The sequence below is a fragment of the Elephantulus edwardii genome, unplaced genomic scaffold (genome assembly GCF_000299155.1).
Source record: "Elephantulus edwardii isolate Elephantulus edwardi_28Jun2011 unplaced genomic scaffold, EleEdw1.0 scaffold00053, whole genome shotgun sequence".
Lineage (NCBI taxonomy): Eukaryota > Metazoa > Chordata > Mammalia > Macroscelidea > Macroscelididae > Elephantulus > Elephantulus edwardii.
Genome location: NW_006399803.1, coordinates 15,400,269 through 15,421,500, shown reverse-complemented (window position 1 = coordinate 15,421,500; position 21,232 = coordinate 15,400,269). Strand labels below are relative to the sequence as shown.

The 21,232-nt window shown below is 39.2% G+C and overlaps 1 protein-coding gene across 1 annotated transcript in view; it reads left to right on the top strand.

Annotated features, from left to right (window-relative positions):
- The first annotated feature begins 9,963 nt into the window (after positions 1-9,963).
- The window catches only part of ELMOD2 (ELMO/CED-12 domain containing 2), a 44,450-nt gene continuing 33,181 nt past the window's right edge, over positions 9,964-21,232 (top strand). Inside the window, exons 1-2 of the mRNA XM_006887044.1 lie at positions 9,964-10,105; positions 11,602-11,630. Of these exons, the coding sequence (XP_006887106.1) occupies positions 9,964-10,105; positions 11,602-11,630 (171 nt within the window). The remainder of the gene's footprint in view (positions 10,106-11,601; positions 11,631-21,232) is intronic.

The following is a 21,232-nucleotide window of genomic DNA, read 5'->3' as shown; positions in this document are numbered from 1 at the left end:
GGACTTTTTCGTCTTTTTCGCAGCCACCATCTTTTCGCCTTGGGTGCCTGCCGGCCCTCCACCTAGCGCTGCCGACAAAATGGCCGGGGAGGAATGAAGCTATTTATTGTAATGAGAGGAGTCTGTCCATTTTTTTCTTCGGAGATACTGGTGAATTCTAACTACTACCAGTCATGAGGCTTTGGGTTGCCATTGCAACATGCTACAGATGAGATCACCTTTTGTTATTGTTAGGTGTCACTGAGTATGCCTTATAGCTACCCTGAACAACAGATGTAAATTTTGCCCTGTTGTGCACATCCCCATGATCTCTGTCATGCTCAAGTCCATTGCAGCAGGCATTGTGTCAATTTGTCTTGTTAAACATCTTTCTTTCTCTGATGCCCCCACTTTTCGTAGAATGATGCCACTCTTGAAGGATAGGTTCCTCTTGAGAATACACCCTAAAATAAGTGAGACCATGTTTCTCCATCCTTACCTCTAAGGAGCGTTCTAATTGTACTTCCTTCAAGATAGATTTGTTGGTTCTTTTGGCAGTTCAGAGTATATTCAATACTCTTTGTCAGCATCACAATTCAAAGGCATTTATTCTTCTTTGGCCTTCTTTTTTCATTGTTTCACTTTCAAATACATAGGAAGCAATTGAAAAGACCATGTTTTGGATCAGGCACATGCTAAACTAGAAACTTTAGTCTTTAAACTATAATCTTTGCTCTTTAGAACTTTATGTTTAATAGTAGATTTCCCTGTTGTTGTTGTTGTTGTTGTTGATTGCCTTCAAGTCAAGCACACCTCACAGTAACCCTATGAACAAAAGGCCTGAAGCCCCTCTACAACTATAGACATTTATCAAAGTTCATAGAGTTTCTAGAGGCATGTTGTTTAGGAAGTGGATGCCACTCCTGCTTCCACTCCTGATTTCCCTAGTGCAACATATCTTTTGATTTTTTTGACTGCTGACTGCAGCTACCGTAGATGTTGACTGTGGACTAAGTAAAACAAAATCATTGACAGTTCAGTCTTTTCCCCATTTATTGTGATGTTGCCTAGGGATCCAGTAGTAAAAATTTTTGTTTTCTTGATGTTGAGATGTAACCCATATTGACGGCGGTAATCTTTGGTCTTCTGCAGTAAGTTCTTCAGGTCATCTTCACGTTCTGCAAGCAGGATTGTCATCTGCATAATGCAGGTTGTTGATGAATCTTCCTCTGATCCTTGATGCTACAATCTTCCTCATACAGTCCAGCTTCTGAAATGATTTGTTGAGTGTTGCTGTTGTTATGCTTTCGAGTTGCTTGCGACTCATAGTGACCCTATGTACAACAGCCCTAAACCCTGCTCTCTTCTGTGCCAATCGCACTGCCTCTGACACACCCATCTCAATTACCCCACTCACTGAATCAATCCACCTCATAGAGGGTCTTCCCCTCCTGCGCCGTCCCTCCACCCTCCCAAGCATGATGTCCCTCTCCAAGGACCTTACAACATGTCCTAAGTATGTCAGACGAAGCCCCAGAACCCTTGCCTCCAAGGAGCAGCCTGGTTTAACCCTCCCAGGATGAATCTGTTTTCTTGGCAGTCCATGGTACCCTCAATACTCTTCTCCAGAACCACAGCTCAAAGGCATCAATTCTCCTTGGTCATTGTCCAACTCTCTGATGCATAACAAGTGGTTGCAAAGACCACGGCCTGTATCAGATATACATTATTCTCCAGTGACACCATTGCTCTTCAGTACTTTGGAGAGGTCCCTAACAGCAGACTTTCCCATTGCAATACGTTTTTTTATTTCCTTGCTACTGGTGCCAAGAGTGTTGACTGTGGAGCCAAGCAGACTAAAGTTGTTAACAATCTCAATCTCTTCACCATCCATCCTGTTGCTGCCAATTGGCCCAGTGGTAAGAATCTTTGTCTTCTTGACATTGAGCCTCAGTCCATACTGAAGGTTGCAGTCCTTGACCCTCTGCAGCAAGCATTTCAGGTCCTCCTCAGTTTCAGCAAGCAGGGTTGTGTCATCTGCATAACGCAGATTGTTAAAAGATCTTCCACCAATCCTGACGCCACACTTCTCCTCATAGAGCCCAGCCTCTCGGATAATCTGTTCTGCATACAGGTTGAAAAGGTATGGAGATAGGACACATCCCTGGCATACCCCTTTCCCAATTTTGAACCATGCAGTGTTTCTCTACTCTGTTTTGATGACTGCTTCTTGGTCCAAGTATAAGTTTCACATTAGAACGATCAAGTGTTCTGGGATTCCCATTCTTCTCAGAGTCAGCCACAGTTTGTTATGATCCACATTGAATATGTATGAAAAAAGTATACAAACCAGACACATACCTTTCTTGATTTTGAAACATGCAGTGTTTCTTTGTTCTGTCTGACAGTTGCTTGAGATTTCCCACGAGCACAATGAAGTGTCATAAGAAGCAGGTTCTTCTCAATACTAACCATAATTTGTTTTGATACACACACACACACACACACAAAAGATATGTTAAAATTACTTCTATGTGCTAAAGACACTGTATCTTCCTATTTCCCTTTAGTAGTATTGAATTTAAACTCATCCAGGTTGAAATAATCGAAACAGAAACAATAAGGTATCTGAGGTGAGGTGGAAGCAAGAATTAGAGTTGTTTTTGTTGTTAGGTGCTGTTGAGTTGCTTGTGACTCATAGTGACCCTGTGTACTGTTGAAACCTGCCTTGAAACCTGCTCTAATAATCATGTGAACAGTTTTACCTGTTTCAGTTCTTATTTTCCTTGTTCTCTTTACTAGGTTTGCCCCAGTCATTGACTAACTTGTGAATAACTTAAACTTTGCTTTCCTGGCTCATGTCTAGCACTTGTGAACAAATCTGTTTTCCATTTCTTGGCTATTCCATTCTTCTTTCATTAGAAAAATCACATGTGAAACTCAAGTATAGAGGCTTTCCCCAAATCACAGTATGATCATAGTTTGGTTCACAAGCATGTTATTCAAGGAAGCTCAATAAAAATCATTGTGAAACCAGAACTGACACAGCTTTTAATATTATTTTTAAGGTCTTATTCCATATCACCGTTACAGAAAGGAGAGGTTCTAAGGATGTTAATCTTAATAGGAGCTGACTACCTCATCAGAGAAAGCTGATGGATTTTCTACTGGACCCTTTCAGTTAACAGACCAGCACGTAATACTCTAGGGTGAATACATTTTTTCTTTTTTTTAAGAGAATGTGTTTTATCTATTGCAAATATAAACTCTGGAGAGCTCTGGCAGCCAACCGGTAAGAATCTGCACTGCAATCCTGAAGGAATGCAGTCCAAATCCATCAACTGCTCCACGGAAGAAGGATGAGCAATCTCCTCCCATGCGATTAACTGCCTCAGAAAACCTGATAGAGAGTGAGCCAGCTATGGGTAGGTTCTGACCCAACCATACATCACAACAACATTGTACTTATTCTACTCTAGTCTTTGTTTTCCTTTGCCAGTCACACTGGACTTTTTGCTGTTCCTTGAGTGTATCAAAATACTGCCAGTTCAAGATTCTCACATTGGCCCTTCCTAAAACTAGAACATTATTTCTTTAGGTTTATATCACTCAAGATACTGCTCAAATGCCATCACATTGCATCTTCTTTGAATGCACTAAATGTAATAACTTCCCTCACACACGCCTTGATATGTACAGGTACCTATGTACAGCACCACCTTCTATAATAATTAGGACCTCTGTTGTTGTTGTAGGCTTTGTGTCTCTGGAGATTAAAACCCACCAGTAATTCTTTGGGGAGAAAAAATGAGAGTCTCCTTGAGTTAAGATTTACAGCCCCAGAAACCGATGGAGCACCACTCTGATTCAGAATGGACGCAATGACAGTCAAGTTTTCTGAGTTTTCTCTGAAAACCTGCTGGAGGGTCAGCTATGAGTCAGTTCCAACTCAATCAAGCTAAAAATATAGTTTGTTTAGTGTGACTCCCTTTTAAAACTGGAGCATAAGAGACAATGAAATACTTGTTAAATAAATTAATGTATTATGTGAAGCCTTTATCATATGCATAAACTACTTTCGCAATTAAAAGAAACTAGTTAAGAAATAGATATTCAATAGATTAATTTCAGTCTGACTAACATTCAACATCTTGTGTCAAAATCTATTGATTCCTACTCACAGTGATCTTATAGGACAAATTAGAACTGTTCCTTAGGATTTCCAGGTATCTAAGCCTTTAGAGAAGTTGTCTGACTCATAGTTCTTCTCAGAAATATGTCAGCCACTTAATGTCTTAACCATTGCACCACAGAAGCTCCTTTTTCAATATATAGAACCATCCTTATCTGTCCTATATTGTTTATGGGTAAGTCATTGGTTTTTTTCCTTCCACAAAGTGGAGCTAATAATAATGTCTTCAGACAGTGCTTTCGTGAGCTTTATTGTTATCCACTTGAAACTGACTCATAACTTACCCCTCAATGTGTTTCTGAGACTTGAAAATGTGGGCAGGAAATTTCTCATCTTTCTCCCACAGAGTTGCAGATGATTCAAACTGCCAGAGAGGCAGAGACTTTGGATTAATAGCACAACTTCCTTTAGACTAGGCCAAACCAAGGCAGCTTTGGGCTTAGAACATGACACCATTTCAAAGTAACACGAATGATTTGAGGTTTACAGTAAAAAGAGGGAGCTCTGGTGATCTAGTGGGTAGGGAGTTATCCTGCTCATCCAGAGGTGCCCTCTCTCTGCTAGTTTGAATCCAATCCAGTTGCTCAATGAAAGAAAAGTAGTACATTTCTTCCAGTGTGATTGTGGAGTTGGAGTGAACTCAGTCTGACTTTCCAATGGGTTTTTGGGATTGTTTTCATTTTTAAATTGTGGTTTTAATGGAAGTTTACAGAAAAGTTGGGTTTTCATTCATTTACTTATGGACATCCAATGGGTTTTGGGAGGCTAGTAATTGCCAGGAGATATTGCATATCTTTCTCCTACAGAGTGGCTGGTGGATTTGAATTGCCAGACATGCGCCACCTTTACATTAGCAGCACACCTCCCTTCAAACTATGTCACCAGAGCACTAGAAGAATTCAAAAGATCAAAGTCATTGCTGCCAAATAAAAACTGAACATAGCTGTCCCTTCAGAGAGTTTTCTGAGGTTATAAATCACAAGAGAAGCGATTGTCCATCTTTCTACCCAGGACCCATTGGTAGACTCAAACCTCCACAGAACTGTGATTTTTCAGGAGCTGCGCAGCTCACCAAGAACTACATCACCAGAGCTATAAAAGAGGTGACTTAGTGCTCTGGTGATCAGGAATGCTATGCTCAATAACCAATGGTGCCAATGGCATTGGTATAAAATAAGGCTGTTCTGCCAAACCAAAGACATGAGGTTCAAATCCACCAGCTGCTCCACAGGACAAAAATGGTAAATCTCTTCCCAGGTGATTTATTGCCTCTGAAAACCTGCTGGAATCAATCTGACTGTATGGTAACATAATAACAACAACAATAGTAATTGATAGGTTACCAGTTGACATGAACAGATAGAGCCCTGCAGTTCTCGTCAGTATATGCCAAGAGATTTGGAAGACAACTGCCTGGCCAACTGTCTGGAACTGATCTATATTTGTTCTAACACCCAAAAAAGGAAATACAATAAAATGTAGAAATTACCAAACAATGTCATTAATATCACAAAAAATAAAATATTGCTGAAGATTATTTCAAAGTGGCTAGAAAAGTACATCCACGGAGAACTTCCAGGAATGTACTTAATTTATATGATGCTATGGCATGACATATATCATTGCTGATATCAGATGGATCTTGGCACAAAGCAGAGAATACCAGAAAGATGTCTATTTGTTTTATTGACCGTGCTTACTATGAGTCCTAGGCTTTATTTTCATATTTACAGTAGGTGGACTCACAGGAATTGTCCTAGCCAACTCTTCACTCGATCTCATATTAAATGATACTTGTGTAGTATAGAAGACCATTTCCACTAGGTCTTCTCAATAGGAGCAGTGTTCGCTATCATAGGAGGCCTAGTACACTGATTCCCACTATTTACTGGTTACATACTCAACTCAACCTGAGCTAAAATTCAATTTGCTATTATATTTGTAGGTGTAAACCTTACATTCTTCCCTCAACATTTCCTAGGTCTATCAGGCATGCCATGTCACTATTCTGATTATGCAAACGCCTATCCACTATGAAATACACTATCATCAACAGGCTCATTTATCTCTGTAGTAGCTGTTAGCCTCATAGTAATCATTGCATGAGAAGCATTTGCTTCTAAATGAGAAGTAGAAACAGTAGAACTAACTACAACTAATATTGAATGAATCAATGGGTGTCCTCCTCCATATCATACATTCAAAGAACCAGCATTCATCAAAGCATAAGCAAGAAGGGAAGGAATTGAGCCTCCAGTAATTGGTTTCAAGCCAACCACGCAACCATTATGACTTTCTTAATAAGAGGTATTAGTATAATAAATACATAACTTTGTCAAAGTTAAAATATAAACTAGCCTTTATATATCTCTATGGCATACCCTTTTCAACTAGGATTTCAAGACACCTCATCACCAGTTATAAAACTTATCCACTTCCACGACCATACTCTAATAATAATTTTCCTAATTAGCTCATTAGTCCTCTATGTAATTTCAGTCATACTAACCACCAAACTTATACACACCAGTACAATAGACACCCAAGAAGGAGAAACAATTTGAACTATCTTGCGAGCCATTATTCTCATCCTCATTGCCCTCCCATCACTACGAATTCTCTATATAATAGATGAAATTAATAATCCTATTATAACCGTTAAAACTATAGGTCACCAATGACACTGAAGCTTGAATATACAGATTACACAGATTTAAGCTTTGATTCCTATATGATTCCAACTAATGAGCTAACGCCAGGAGGACTATGCCTTTTAGAAGTTGACAACCGAGTAGTTTTACCAATAGAAGTCCCAATTCTAATACTAGTCTCATCAGAAGACGTACTTCACTCATGAGCTACTCCTGCACTAGGGATAAAAACTGATGCCATTCTAGTTTGGCTAAACCAAACTACATTCTACACGTCCCAGCCTCTTCTATGGTCAATGTTCAGAAATTTGTGGATCCAATCATAGCCTTATAGCAATTGTCCTAGAAATTGTCCCTCTAAAATATTTCAATAACTATTGTTCACAGCTTTAGTTTGCTTGGCTCCACAGTCAACAGTCTTGGCACCAGTAGCCAGGAAATTAAAAGGCGCATTGCCATGGGAAAATCTGCTGTTAGGGACCTCTCCAAAGTACTGAAGAGCAATGGTGTCTCTCTGGAGACTAAGGTGCGTCTGATGCAGTCCATGGTCTTTGCAATCACTTGTTATGCATCAGAGAGTTGGACAATGACCAAGGAGGATAAAAGGAGAAGTGATGAGCTGTGGTGCTGGAGAAGAGTATTGAGAGTCCCTCCTTGCAACATGTCCAAAGTATGTCAGATGAAGCTTCAGAATCCTTGACTCCAAGGAGCATTCCGGCTTCACCCTCTCCAGGACAAACCTGTTTGTCCTCCTAGCAGTCCATGGCATATTCAACACTCTTCTCCAGCACCACAGCTCAAAGGCATCAATTCTCTTTCTATCATCCCTAGTCATTGTCCAACTCTCCGATGCATAGCATATAATTACGAAGACTATGGCCTGGATCAGCCTCACCTTAGTCTCCAGCCTGACGTCGTTGCTCTTCAGTACTCTTGAGAGGTTCCTCACAGCTGACTCTCCCAATGCAATTTGTCTCCTGATTTCCTGGCTGCTGTTACCAAGCGTGTTGACTGTGGAGCCAAGCAAACTAAAACTGTTAACTATCTCAATCTCTTCACCATCCATACTGATACTGCTAATTGGCCCAGTGGTGAGAATCTTTGTTTTCTTGATAAAGAAACAATTATGTCTTGGAGAAAGTGAAATCAGTGTCCTTCTTGTAGGGAAGGATGGTGAAACTTGTCTCAAATACTTTGGTCATGTCGTTCATATTCAGAGAGACCAATTCTTGGAAAAATACATCATGCTTTGAAGGTGGGGTATCATCATAAAGAAGAACTTAAAAAAATGGATCATCACAGTGACTGTATGCATGGGCTCAAGTATGTCAAAGATGATGAAGATGGATACATGATTGGAGAAAGTTCAGATCTATTATTCATAGAGTCCCTTTGAAACCTGGTCCACTTGAGGTCGCCTAACAAGAATTACAACGGTCTGGTGGCCTAGTGGTGAAGAGTTCCAGTCAGTCTAAAGGCATATGGTTAGAATTCAGCCATCTGTTCTGTAGGGGACTCTCCTTCCCGTGAGATTTACAGCCTCTGCAAAGCCATCGGATGGAGTCTGTTTGATTCCAAGGCACATAACAACAGAAGGTAAGAAGCCGTACTGCCAACTCAATCACAGAGGCAATAATGAGTCTTTAGGGATGGGCGTGCAGCTAGACTGTTACTAAGGGAACAACAGGGCGTCCCTAGAATCCGAGCATGCGCACTGAAGTAACTTTAATCCGCCCTTCTTCTAAAGTTAGCTATAGGTGGAAGGCCGACCAATTGGAGGAGGCCGCAGGGGCAGGGGGCGGGTGGAGGCTTGAGAGTGGAGAACCCGTGGCTTTGCTCCCTGACTTCCGGGTCGCGGTTCTTGCAGGGAGTGTTCCGCAAGTAGCGTCGCTTCCGTTGTTGGCTGTAAGGGCAAGGTTTGCAATTGGGGAAACCGAGGCAGCGTCTGCTCGCCGTAGTTCTTCCGCTTTGTGAGGTGGCTGCCTTTTTTTTTTTTTTCTTCCCCCCTTCCCCTCACCCTGTGCGACTTTGGTGCGGACTGCACGATCCCCGCAGTCTCCTGCGGAATGTCCTCAGGGCCCCCAGGGCAGGGGGCTTTGTGTTAGCCGCTCCCTCCCTACAAACAGCTGCCCGAGCTGGACTCGGCCTGGCACCGGGAGAGCCCGACTTAGCAACTCTGTGGATGTGTAGGGAGCTCGGGCGCCACGAGGCCGGCTCTGGTTCTTTTGTGTCGAAGATCGCTCACCAGATGGATTCATCTCACATACACAGTTTAGCCCACAGTGAGGTGCATTGTTTCTGCACTCATCTGCTGGGCTTTCAGTTTTGACCCTCCCTTGAACCCTAGACCAGAAATTATATGCCTGTCGGAATGCTTAAAGAGGGAAGGAAATGTATAGGTTTGGCTACTTTCAAGTCAGTCTTTCTCACTTGCATTTCTCCTCCCTTTCTTCATTTGAGAGTTCATTCTCTAAATCGCAGTATGTGAAAATTCAGATTTAGTAAGAGTGTCGGTTTTGACGCCTTATTTCTATCTTTGTTCAAAATGAAAAAAACCAGAAATTGGACGAGGTGTCATCTCGTTTTCAACGTGTAAACTTCACTATATTAGCTCTAAGTGTGTATTTGTCACCTGACTTGGGGGAGGAGGGGGAAATGGTATAACTGGAATTATCCATAAGAGTTGAGAAGACTTTTTTCTTTATAAAAACAATTCTGATGTTTGGTCTAGTTTATGTAATTATTGCTTAGTCAGATTCTCCTGGGTTTTGTACTATTGTGACCCAGTTTGCAAAGAATGAGAAATAAACCTTATTAGCAGAAAAATGCTGATTATTTTAAGATTCTTTTGACTCATTAAATAGATTGATTGTAAGTAAGCCGGTTTTTATTTTTAGAGTTACTGTTTATATGTGATAAAAACTTGGCCAACTGTTATTTAATCCCATCTAATAATTTAATGCATATGACCTTGTCATTGTTTTCTTAGATGTTTAAGTAATCACTACCACAAAATGGACACAATGAAAGAATAGTTTTAATGAACAGTGTGAACGGATAATATACACGCACATCTAAATGTAACTATAAACTTTTATTAAAAAATAAGCTTGTTTTTGTATATTTCCTTCTACAGAAAACATGTTTATTTCTTTGTGGGAGTTCTTCTATGGAAACTTTTTTCGATATTGGATGAAGTGGATTTTACGGCAGATCACTGGAAAGTGTGAATTACAACGAATTTTTGATACTTATGTAGGTGCACAAAGGACACACAGGATAGGTAATGTGTTTGAAAACGAAAAATTAAGTGCATTTCTGAGTTACTACTGTAAAGTTTGGGTTTGGGGATTGATAGTTCAAATATGTATCCAGTATAGCATTAGAAGACTGATGACCATAAAGAGAGGGTCAACCTCAATGCAGCTAGATGGTTGAAATTTATTTACTTCCCTAGTTTTCTCAGAACTTTGTGGCTGACAAGTCATTCCTTGAATTACTGACTTGCCCTTTGACTGCTCTGAGAACAAAGTACCTCTTGATAGGAAACCTCTGCATTCAATATTTGTCAGTATTTTATAGTATGGACGAAAGACATTTTAAGAGTTTCTTTTGTGGCAAAAACATTTTCTTGAATTCTTAAAATTTCTGATGATGTTGTTGTTATGTGCCATTGAGTTGTTTGTGACTCATAGAGACCCTGTGTACGACAGCCCTGAAACCTGCTCTATCCTGTACCAACTTTACTGTCTCTGACACACCTATCCTCCCTACCCAAGTCTCTGTGTCTATCCATCTCATTGATGGTCTCCCTCTCTTTGTCCATCCACCCTTCCAAGCATGATGTCCCTCTTCAAGGACTGGGTCCCTCCTTGATAGAAAGGAGAGTATTAGTAAATGTGCCAGAATTTTTTCCAAATAGAACAGTAAAAAAAGAAAAAGGTTCTTGTCATACTTGATATGGAAGCCAAGACAGGAGAGGCATTTTGTTATCTGAAGAGGATCCCTTCTCCAGGTAATATTTCAGCCACCAGATGCTCTGCTAGAGAAGGAGGGGCAACCTCCTCCTGCACCAGTCAGATCTGATTTGAGTGTACACACACACACACAAAAGTCATTTATTTCAGTATCTCATATTTGTTATATGATCTAATTGCTAGGGTGTTGTAAATCCAAGTCTGTAAGGTTAACAAATGAAGCAAATGCATTTGAGAGTACTCTGACTAGTCCTGAAATGAGTGTCTAGAACCTGGAATATTTGAAACAGCAGTGAATGAAGTTGTGCAGGTGGGTAGATAATTTGAGATCTCTACATTGACCAGGAGAAATTAGGTTGGTATTTCCTCTGAGGCCCTAGAGAGAGCAGTTTGTTCTTGACTACTAACCTAAAATTTGGTGGCTCAAACCTAATTTTTGTAGTACTGTGGAAGAACGACTTGGAAGTGTGTGTCTTTTAAGGTAATAACAACAATGAATACCTTAAGGGCAGTTCTACTCTGTAATATGTAGGATGACCATAAATCAGAATAGACTGCTGTAATAGCTTTGGTCTCACACCATGAACTCTGGTGTGTTATGTTTGGTTGAATTTTATGGTCTAGTATCTAGGTCTGCATCCTGTAAGAAGAAAATTTTAAAATGTTCTGTTATTCATGTAACAATTATCCTCTAGAACAATGTAATTACTATGTAATTGGTTTGATGTTTTTATTGTTTGTGTATATAATTAGTAATTTAGAAATAACATTTAAATGGTAACTTTTTTTTTTTTCGTTTCAGAAAATTCTTTGACATACTCCAAGAATAAGGTAGGATTATATAAAAGTGATTATCCCAGAAAACTTAATTTGGAGATACTTTTTCTTTAAAATTGTGCCTTGGTATTAAAAAAACGAATTCTTTTTCATGTCATAATAGAAGAGTGCTACCAGATTACATTTTCCTGCTAAAGAAATGAAAGGGTTTTTTGTTATTTAAAAAAAAAAATCTATGTGCTACTCCTTCACAAATTTGAATACATTGTCCTTTTCTGAAGTTTTTCTTGTTTATTTTGCCTTAAGAATTGATAGTTTTGGAAAACAGGGTCATAGGTGGAAAGCCCTTTCTCAGACTGTGTCCGCAGGCTAGGTTCTTGTATGAGAGAGAGATAAGCAAGTTTGCATAGTTCTAAAGGCCCCTACATCTTAGACTGTTTAATCTGAAGTAAGTCATGTCTCATGCTTTCTTTTTTTTTTTCCATGCTTTCTTTTTAAACGCAGCTTTTGCTGTGTAATAAATTATTATATCAAAAGCATCTTAGCAGTTTTATTTCTTGCTCATGTGGGTTTAGCTAAAGAGGTTCTGGTCAAGTTCAAGTTTGTGTTAGCTGTCTCTTTCTTGGACCCAGTTTGGAGGACTAGTGGTTACCTGGAAAATTTTTGTCATGAATCACTGCTCTCTTCCTATTACTTCCATTAACAGCCAACTACTAAAGTTATGTTACCAAACTCAAGTCAAGGGATAGAGAAAATACTGTGCTCCATATTAAGTTCATGTGAGGCATGTAGACAGATAATTAAAGGAAAGTATAAAATTCAGACTAATCTGAATTTGGTAATATCCCTGCTGGTGTGATCTGTTTGGATTTGAGCTTCTAATTCAAAGGGAGTACTTTTCTCATGATTCAGATCCACCAGTAAATGTAAGAGAAAGATGGACTATCTCCTCCAGCTTCTGAAAACTTGCTACATGATCAGCTCTGAGGCAGTTCTGACTTGACAGCTGTGAGGTGGGATTATTTTCAAATACAGAAGTAAAGACCATAAACCTCAGCCAACTTTACATACAGATGAGCATATTAGACCTATTATCACTGAGCCAGTTTTGATTGGTGACCCTATTTGTTACAGAGCAGAACTGCCCACAGGCTATTTGTTGTTGGCCTGGGTGCTGTTGAAGCAGAGATGGGATTGAAAATGCTTCCTTCAAAGCTCAGACACAAGGACTTCCCTCCAGAACTGCCAGAGAGAAAACCCTTTCCCTAGAGCTGGTGCCTGAAATTTGAACTTGGAGCCTTCTACACTGAGATTTATCAGTTTGTGCATGTTGCTAATTGCTTTATAGCTTAAGTATCTGTATTCTTATTCTTGCTTGTTTATCATTGTTCTTTTTAGCGCAGCACTTGTTTATCAGTTTGCTGCGTTGAGGGCTTGTGGATTGCTGCTGAAAGCTGTGCCACCAGTGTGTCGAACACCAGAAGTGTCACACATGGTCGATAGGTGTTAGTAGAGCTCCTGGATTAAGACAGACGAGGAAGCAGGATTGCATCTACTTCTTTGATAGCATACCTCTGAAAAACCCTATAAAAAAAGAACACAGATAGCTATAAGAGGTAGAGCCCAGACTGAAAGTCCTTCAAAATGAGAAGGAACAGCTGCCAACATCCTTTAATAGTTTGAACATGCAGTGTATAACGTACAAATGTTGAAAAAGAGAAGTTGTCAAGAATGAAATGGAATACATGAACATCTACATTCTAGTGAGATAGATGGAATGGCTTTGGCCACTTTGAATCAGATAATCATATGATATACTTTGCTGGGAATGAAAAGCAAAAGAATGGTGTTCCATTCGTAGTTAAAAAGACAATTTCAATTTCTATTCTGAAATAACAGTGTTGTGTGTGATAGAATATTATCCATGTGCATACCAGGAAGACCTATTAATACAAGTATTCAAATATATGCACCAACAGCTAAAGCCAAAGAGGAGAAAATGGTGATTTGTAACAATTCTTGTAGTCCAGAATTGCAAACATGCAATCAGGATTTAATTTCATTAATGATGCTTGGTGACTGGAATGTGGAAATGGGAAACAATCTAAAAGGAATGGTAGCAAAATGTGCAGACTTGGTGAAATTAAGTCACAAAGAGAATGACCAGATTTTTTAAGTTCAGGGATTAATTCATTACAGACACCTTTTTTTTAAAATACAAATGGCAACTTTACACATAAACCTCACCTGATAGACTGTGTAGGAATCAGATTGACTACATCTGTGGAGAAGCTCAGTATCAACAGTGAAAACCAGGTCAGGTGCTGATTGTAGAACAGACCATAAGTTACTCTTGTACATGTTCAAATTGAGGCTGAAGAAATTAAGTCTATAAGAATGAAAATATGATCTTGAATCTATTTCATCTGAATTTAAAAATCATCTAAGAAGAGGTTTGAAACATTGAACACCAATAATTGGATAATAGATGTAAGATAACATCAAGAATATCATCCATGAAGAGTGCAAATGGTCACTACAAAGAAAGAGGAGAAAGAAGAAACCAAAATGTATAGGAGAAGCTGAAAATTACACTAGAGCGTCAAGAGGCCACAACAAAATGAAGGAATGCTGAAGTAAAAGAGCTGAACAGATTTCAGAAGTCAGCTCAAGAACACAAAGTAAATATAGGGAATGTGCAGAGACCTGGAAATCAAGGATGAAAAGGAAAAGAACTCACTTGGCATTTCTCAAGCTGAAAGAACTTAAAAACAGATTCAAACCTGTAGTTGCAGAACTTAGAGATGCTATGGACAAAATCTTGAATTACCAAGGAAGCATCAAAAGAAGATGGAGAAAATACTCAGAATTACTGTGCCTAAAATAGTTGACCAACATTGAAATACTTTAGGAGGTACCATAGATGAAGAGCAGTGATGTCAGTCTGGAAACTAAGGTGCTCCTGATCTGGGCCATTGTCTTCACATTTACTTCCTATGCATTTGAAAGCTGGACAATAACTAAGAATGATGATAGAAGAAGTATTGATACCTTTGAGTTGTTGGGCTGCAGAAGAGTTGAACATACTGTGGACTGCCAAGAGAACAAACAGGTCTGTCCTGGAGAGAGTGAAACCAGTCTGTTCTCTGGAGACAAAGATTTTGAGGCTCTGTCTCACATACTTTGGGCACGTGGCCAGGAGGGACCAGTCCTTAGAAAGGGACATCATGCTTGGAAGGGTGGAGAGACAGCACAGGCTAGGAAGTTCCAGGATGAGAAGGATTGACTCAGTGACTGGAGAAATGGGAATTGGTCTGTTGGAGATGATAAGATTGGCTCAGGATAGAGCAGGTTTGAGAGCTAGTGTGCATAGGGTCACAGTCGCAGGTGACTTGATGGCACCTAACAATAAACAACAACTGTTTATTTTAGGAAAACCCAATGGTAATGAAGGAAGAAGTTCAAGCTTCACTGAACTTCTTGTTGAACTACATTGTATTCAATGCTATGTACAGTGTTGAACCACATTGGCAAAAAATGAGGAATTGATGAGAGACTAATTGAGATGTTTCAATAAAAAGATTCATCCTTGAATGCTCTCGTGGTCTGTTCCAGGAAGTTTGGAGGACAGCTCTCTGGCTGACTAACTAGAAGAGGGCCGTATTTGTTGCCAATCCCAAGAAGAGTGATCCAACATAATGTAAAAATTATTGAACAATATCATTAATATTACATACAAGCAAAATACTGCTGAAGATCATTCAGAACCAGCTAGGACAGTACAGAGAACTACTAGACACTGAAATGGGATTTTGAAGAGACCATGGCACCAGGGATACCACTGTTGACATCAGATAAATCCTGACTGAAAGCAAAGAATGTCTCCTTGCACTTTATTGACTATACAAAGGCATTTAACTGTGTGAATAGTAACAAATTATGGCTGACATTGAAAAGAATGAGAATCCCAGAACACTTGTGCTCATGTGAAACCTAGACTGAGAGGCTTTTGTGCAAACAGAGCAAGGGAACATACATAGTTGAAAATTAAGGGAATGTCAGAGTATTCTCTCCCCAAACCTATTCAATCTGAATGCTGAGCAAATTATTTGAAAAGCCAGTTTCTCAATGAAGAAGTTTATAGCATCAAGTTTGAAGGAAGACTCATCAATAACCTGTGTTATACAGATGACACAACCTTGCTTGCTGAAAGTGAGTACTTGAAGCACTTGCTGCATAAGATCAAACACTATAGCCCTCAATATGGATTGCATGTTAACGACAGGAAAATAAAATTTCTCATTATTGGACTAATACCATCATGATAGATGAAGAAAAGATTGAAAATGTAAACAACTTCATCTTACTTGGATCCACATCAACACTCTTGGTACGAGCATTCAGGAGATGTATTGCATTGGGTAAGTCTGCAGTTAAGGATCTCCAAAGTTATGGAGTAATGATGTCAGTTTGAGGACTAAAGTGGACCTGATTTAAGTTGTGGTCTTTTCAATCACTTGCTGTGCATCTGAGAGCTGGCAATGAGTAAAGATAATAGAAGAATTGATGCCTTTGAGCTATGATGTTGGAGAAGCATACTGAATATTCCATGGACTTCCAAAAGACCAAAGAGATGTCTTGGAGAAGGTTCAGCCAAAGTGCTCCTTTGAGGCAAGGGTGATGAAACTTCCTCTCACATACTTTGGACACCTTGCTAGGAGAGGCTGTTCCTTGGAGAGGGACATCATGCTTGGAGATGTTGAGTGTTGGAGAAAAGAAGACCCTCTGCCAGATGGTTGACTGCTTCAGTGAGCTTGAGTATGTCAGAGATTAAGAGTATGACAAAGGCAAGGACAGGGTTCAGATCTTTTATTCATAGGATCACTATGAGTCATGTTTGACTTGATGACACTTCATAACATAATCTTAGAAGAACTAGATTGTCAGGCCTTTCTGTGTGGTGTTACCTAAAAACTCTACTGTCTGGTCAGTTCCTACTCATTGCAACCTTTCATCCAGTTTCTGAGACTATAAATCTTGATAGGGAGAATAGCCCATCTTTCTTCTCTGGCAGAGCTGATGGAGTCATACTGCTCACTCTGGTCAGAATCCTAATACTCTATATATTGTGCCACCAGATTTCCTTGCATGCTGTTAGTTCTTTATAAAAACCTCAAAACTATGCAGTTTCTAAGTGGACTTTATCCCGCAGTGACACTGTAGGACACAGTAGAACTCCCCTATAGGTTTTACAGGGCTCTAAATTCTAAGGCAGCTGATTGCCACATCTTTTTCTGTGGACTCAAAAGAGCCAGCATTACAGTTAACAATTGGTCTCCTTTAATTCTTTATAATAGTTTACAATTTTTTGAGTATATGAATTATTGTATGTGGCAAAGGTAGAATATGTCTCATCTAGAATATTGTCTGAAATTTCATAATGGATCAATATCAACATTTACAGCAAAAATAATTGAATGGAAAATGACTAGAAAACCATAAGAGTAAATACTTGTAAGTTTTTATTTCACTTACATGTATGTGTGTTCTTGCATCTAAATACATTTGATCATGCTGCAAAATGTGAATCAAGGTGAAAAAACTACTGACTTGGCTTCTGTCTGGTGATGTTTTCATGGGTTATTAATGTACACCAGAAACAAAGCCTACCAATTCTGCTCTAGAGGACTACCTGTAAAAATGCCGATTTAGTTACAGCTTTTATTTATGAATGATCTGTGTAAGAATAACTCATAATCGTAAGTGGATATTATGGGGAGGAACCCATAGCCCTACTCTTCTGTTCAGAGCACTTCACTCACTCACTTATTGCTGCAACTGGCTCATAAGTTGACGCTCCCACAGATTTTCAGGAGAGTTTAAATAACATGGGAAGAGATTGCCAATCTTTCTTCCATAGAGCTGTTGGTGGATTTGAACAGCCAGGTAGGCACAGCTCCCTGAGAACTGTGCCACCAGAGCTTCCTTTAGAATATTGAAAGGGTGATTAATAGTCTTTATTTTTGTTGTTGTGGTTGTATACCCTCAAGTAGGAACCAACTCATAGCTGACCCTTTGGCAAGGTTTTCAGAGGCAGTTAATCACACAAGAGATTGCCCCTCTTTTAGCGGAGCAGCTGGTGGCGTCCAGCCGGGAGCCTTAGGGATTACAGCACAGCTTCTTGCCACTAGGCCACCAGAGCTCTAAAGATCCAGAAAACTAGCCTGTGTTGATTCTAAAAATTTGTTTGACTTTTTACATTCACATAATTGCGTTAATTGGGGTTTGGGATGTTTTCTTCCAAGGGTACTGGTCAAAAAAGATATTTTAGATCTTTTATAAGAGAGTTTTTAGAACATTCATGAGAATCCTCTGTAGATTTGATAAAGATAACTGGACCCTAACATAGAGTTCCTAATTAAATTTTAATTGCCTTTATAACACATTCCCAAGTAAAATTGCTGTTGCAATTCTTAGAGAATTGTGTTAACTTATCATCTATTGTCCTAGGACCATACTTTGTTTCTATAGAAGAGAGATGTGGCAGTCTGCATTCATTAAGATTACTCCTTGAAAACTATGGGGCAGTTCCACTTTGGTCTACAGAATAGCTGTGAGTTGAAATCTGTTTTAAGGATTTTATGATACGTTGTTTTTATGTGCTGTCAAGTCACTGCAACTCATAGTGACCCTGTGTACAGCAGCCCTAAGCCCTGCTTTATCCCTTGTCAATCTTAATGTCTCTGACACACCTATCCCCTTTACCCCATTGACTGAATCAGTCCATCTCATCAAGTGTCTTCCTCTCTGGCGCTGTCCCTTCACCCTCCCAAGCATGATGTTCCTCTCCAAAGACTGATCCTGCCTTGCAACATGTTCAAAGTATATCAGACAAAGCTTCAGAATCCTTACCTCCAAGGAGCATCCTGGCTTCACCCTTTCCAGGAAGAACTTGTTTGTATTCCTAGCAGTCCATGGTATGTTCAGTACTCTTCTCCAGCACCACAGCTTAAGGGCATCAATTCCTCTTCTGTCATCCCTAGTCATTGTCCAGCTCTCTGATGCATAGCAAGTAAGTGCAAAGACCATGGCCTGGATCAGGTGCACCTTCATCTCCAGAATGATATCGTTGCTCTTCAGTACTTTGGAGAGGTCTCTGACAGCAGACTTTCCCATCCCAATTTGTCTTTTAATTTCCTGGCTGCTGGTATCAAGAATGTTGGAAAAAAAAAAAAAAGAATTAGTGGTTATCTTAGAATGTTATAGCTAAATGAGACATAAGAAATCACATCTAAGCTCTAACTATATAGATAAGAAAATAGAGAGCCAGAGATAAAACCATCATGTACATAATTTTAAAGGAAAATAAAATCTCTTCTTCTGTTCCAGCTTGACTAATAATCTGGTCTGATCTTTTTCACTTATTATGTGCTTAAAACAGACTTGCATTTAACTCACCACAAATATTGGAATATTAAAAATATGTACTTTGCAAATGAACTCAGAACAGTTTATAATCGATTCAGCTCCCATTGTTACATGAATTTACGTTTCCTCTGTTTATCTTGTGTAAAAGGTGTGTGGGTAAACAGGATAAATATTAAAATGTCAAGGCTTCCAAAATACACGTTTAACTGTGGAGGCAATTTAAAAGATTTTAGCAAAAATGAATATTCATTTTAAAGAAAGATTAATGATTCTGGATTTTTATATTAGTCTGCTTTTTTCCCTAAGACTAATGATGTGTGTACTATGTTGTTGTACCGTGGTGTTGATGACAACTCATAGCAATCCTGTGAATAAAAGATCTGAATGTTTCCTTAAAAAAAAAAAAAAAAAAAAGAATGTTGATTGTCTGGGGTGGGCGGGGAGAAAAGTGCAACAGTGAAAGAATGGAATTCCAAAATCTCTGTAGGTGTTCATTGAAATAAAAAAAAAAATAAATGAAAATAAAAAATTTTTTAAAACAAAACAAAACTCTTCCCTTTTCATGAGTACTTTCCAAGCTGGAGGGCATTATCGTATGGCACTATTTCAGACAGAGTTATGTTGCTTTCCATAAAGTTTTTCCATAGCCTGTTATTTCAGAAGTGAATGGCCAGCCCTGCTTCCTATTCTAGAAGCTATGCGGAACTTGTTCAATATGGGTGACCTTGCCATTTGGAATACTGGTAACATAGCTTCCAGCATCAAAACAACCACTGTAGTATAATAATTGACGGGATGAGTAGTGAATTTGATCTTGAGCAAGTTATTTAACTCTTCTAAATTTTTACCCATAAAAGCAAATGAATACTATTTGTTCTAGAGATTGTGATGAAATAAAATTTAATAATCTATGTTAAAGAAATGAGCATCAGGGCATTCTCATTAAGGTGAACTGTTACAATTGATCTTTTGTTTTCTAGTATCTAACATGGTTGTTATTTTGTTTTTATCAATTTTAATGAAAGTTTACAGAGACTTGGGATTTCTGGTCATTTGTTGTTGCACTTTTCTCCTTGCCCACCCCCTCCTGGTTGTTGTTGTTTTTGTGTAGCCTTGAGTGGGAACTGACCAATAGCTGACCAGTGGGTTTTCAGAGGCAATAAATCCTATGAGAGGAGATTGCCCATTCTTTTCCTGTGGAGCAGCTGGTGAATTCAAACTACTGGCCTTTCTTTGGGTTGGTAGTGCAAAACCTGACCATTGAGCCACAAGGAGCTCCTTACCTAGTATGGTGGCTGGCTTAAAGTAGATGCCCCAGAAAGTTAATGTAGATTAGCTTTATAATCAGAAGACCTTTTACAGCAACTATTTCCTTTGCTTACTTTGCTCTGCTTAATACAATTTTGGGTGTGCCATAAATTCTAGTGAATATTCTTTTAATTTGTTCATACTCACAAACATTCTCCTTAATCTTGATAAAGTTCTTGCAATTCAGTACATTCTTTTATATGATTTTTTTGTTGTTTTTTACTAGCCAGATCAGAGCTGAGTAGGATTATGCAAATAATGTAGCCCTTCAAGGAGATTGGCTAGCTTTCTGGTGATGCAGATATTCTGATTCCTGTGCAATCCATAAGATGAGATTCATACATGGTGTCACAGCATATGCTTTTAAAAAAAAAACTACTGCAGCCTTCAATGTGGACTGAAGATCAACATCAAAAAAACAAAGATTTTTACCACTGGACCAATTGGCAGCATCAGTATGGACGGTGAAGAGATTGAGATAGTTAACAGTTTTAGTTTGCTTGGCTCTACAGCCAACACTCTTGGTACCAGCAGCCAGGAAATCAAGAAATGAATTGCTTTGGGAAAGTCAGCTGTGAGAGACCCCCTCAAGAGTACTGAAGAGCAGTGACGTCAGGCTGGAGACTAAGGTGCACCTGATCCAGACTATAGTCCTCACAAAGACCCTCTATGAGATGGATCGATTCTGTGATTGGGGTGGTGAGAGTGAGTGTGTTGGAGATGGTACGGTTGGCATAGGATAGAGAGGGTTTAGGGCTCTTGGACATAAGGTCACTGTGAGTCTCAAATGACTCAATGGCACATAACAACAACAACAACAATTTGCCGTAAATAAATCATTACACACACACAAAAAGAGTGTTGATTGTAGAGCCAAGCAAACTGAAGCTGTCAACAATCTTAGTCTCTTCACCATCCAT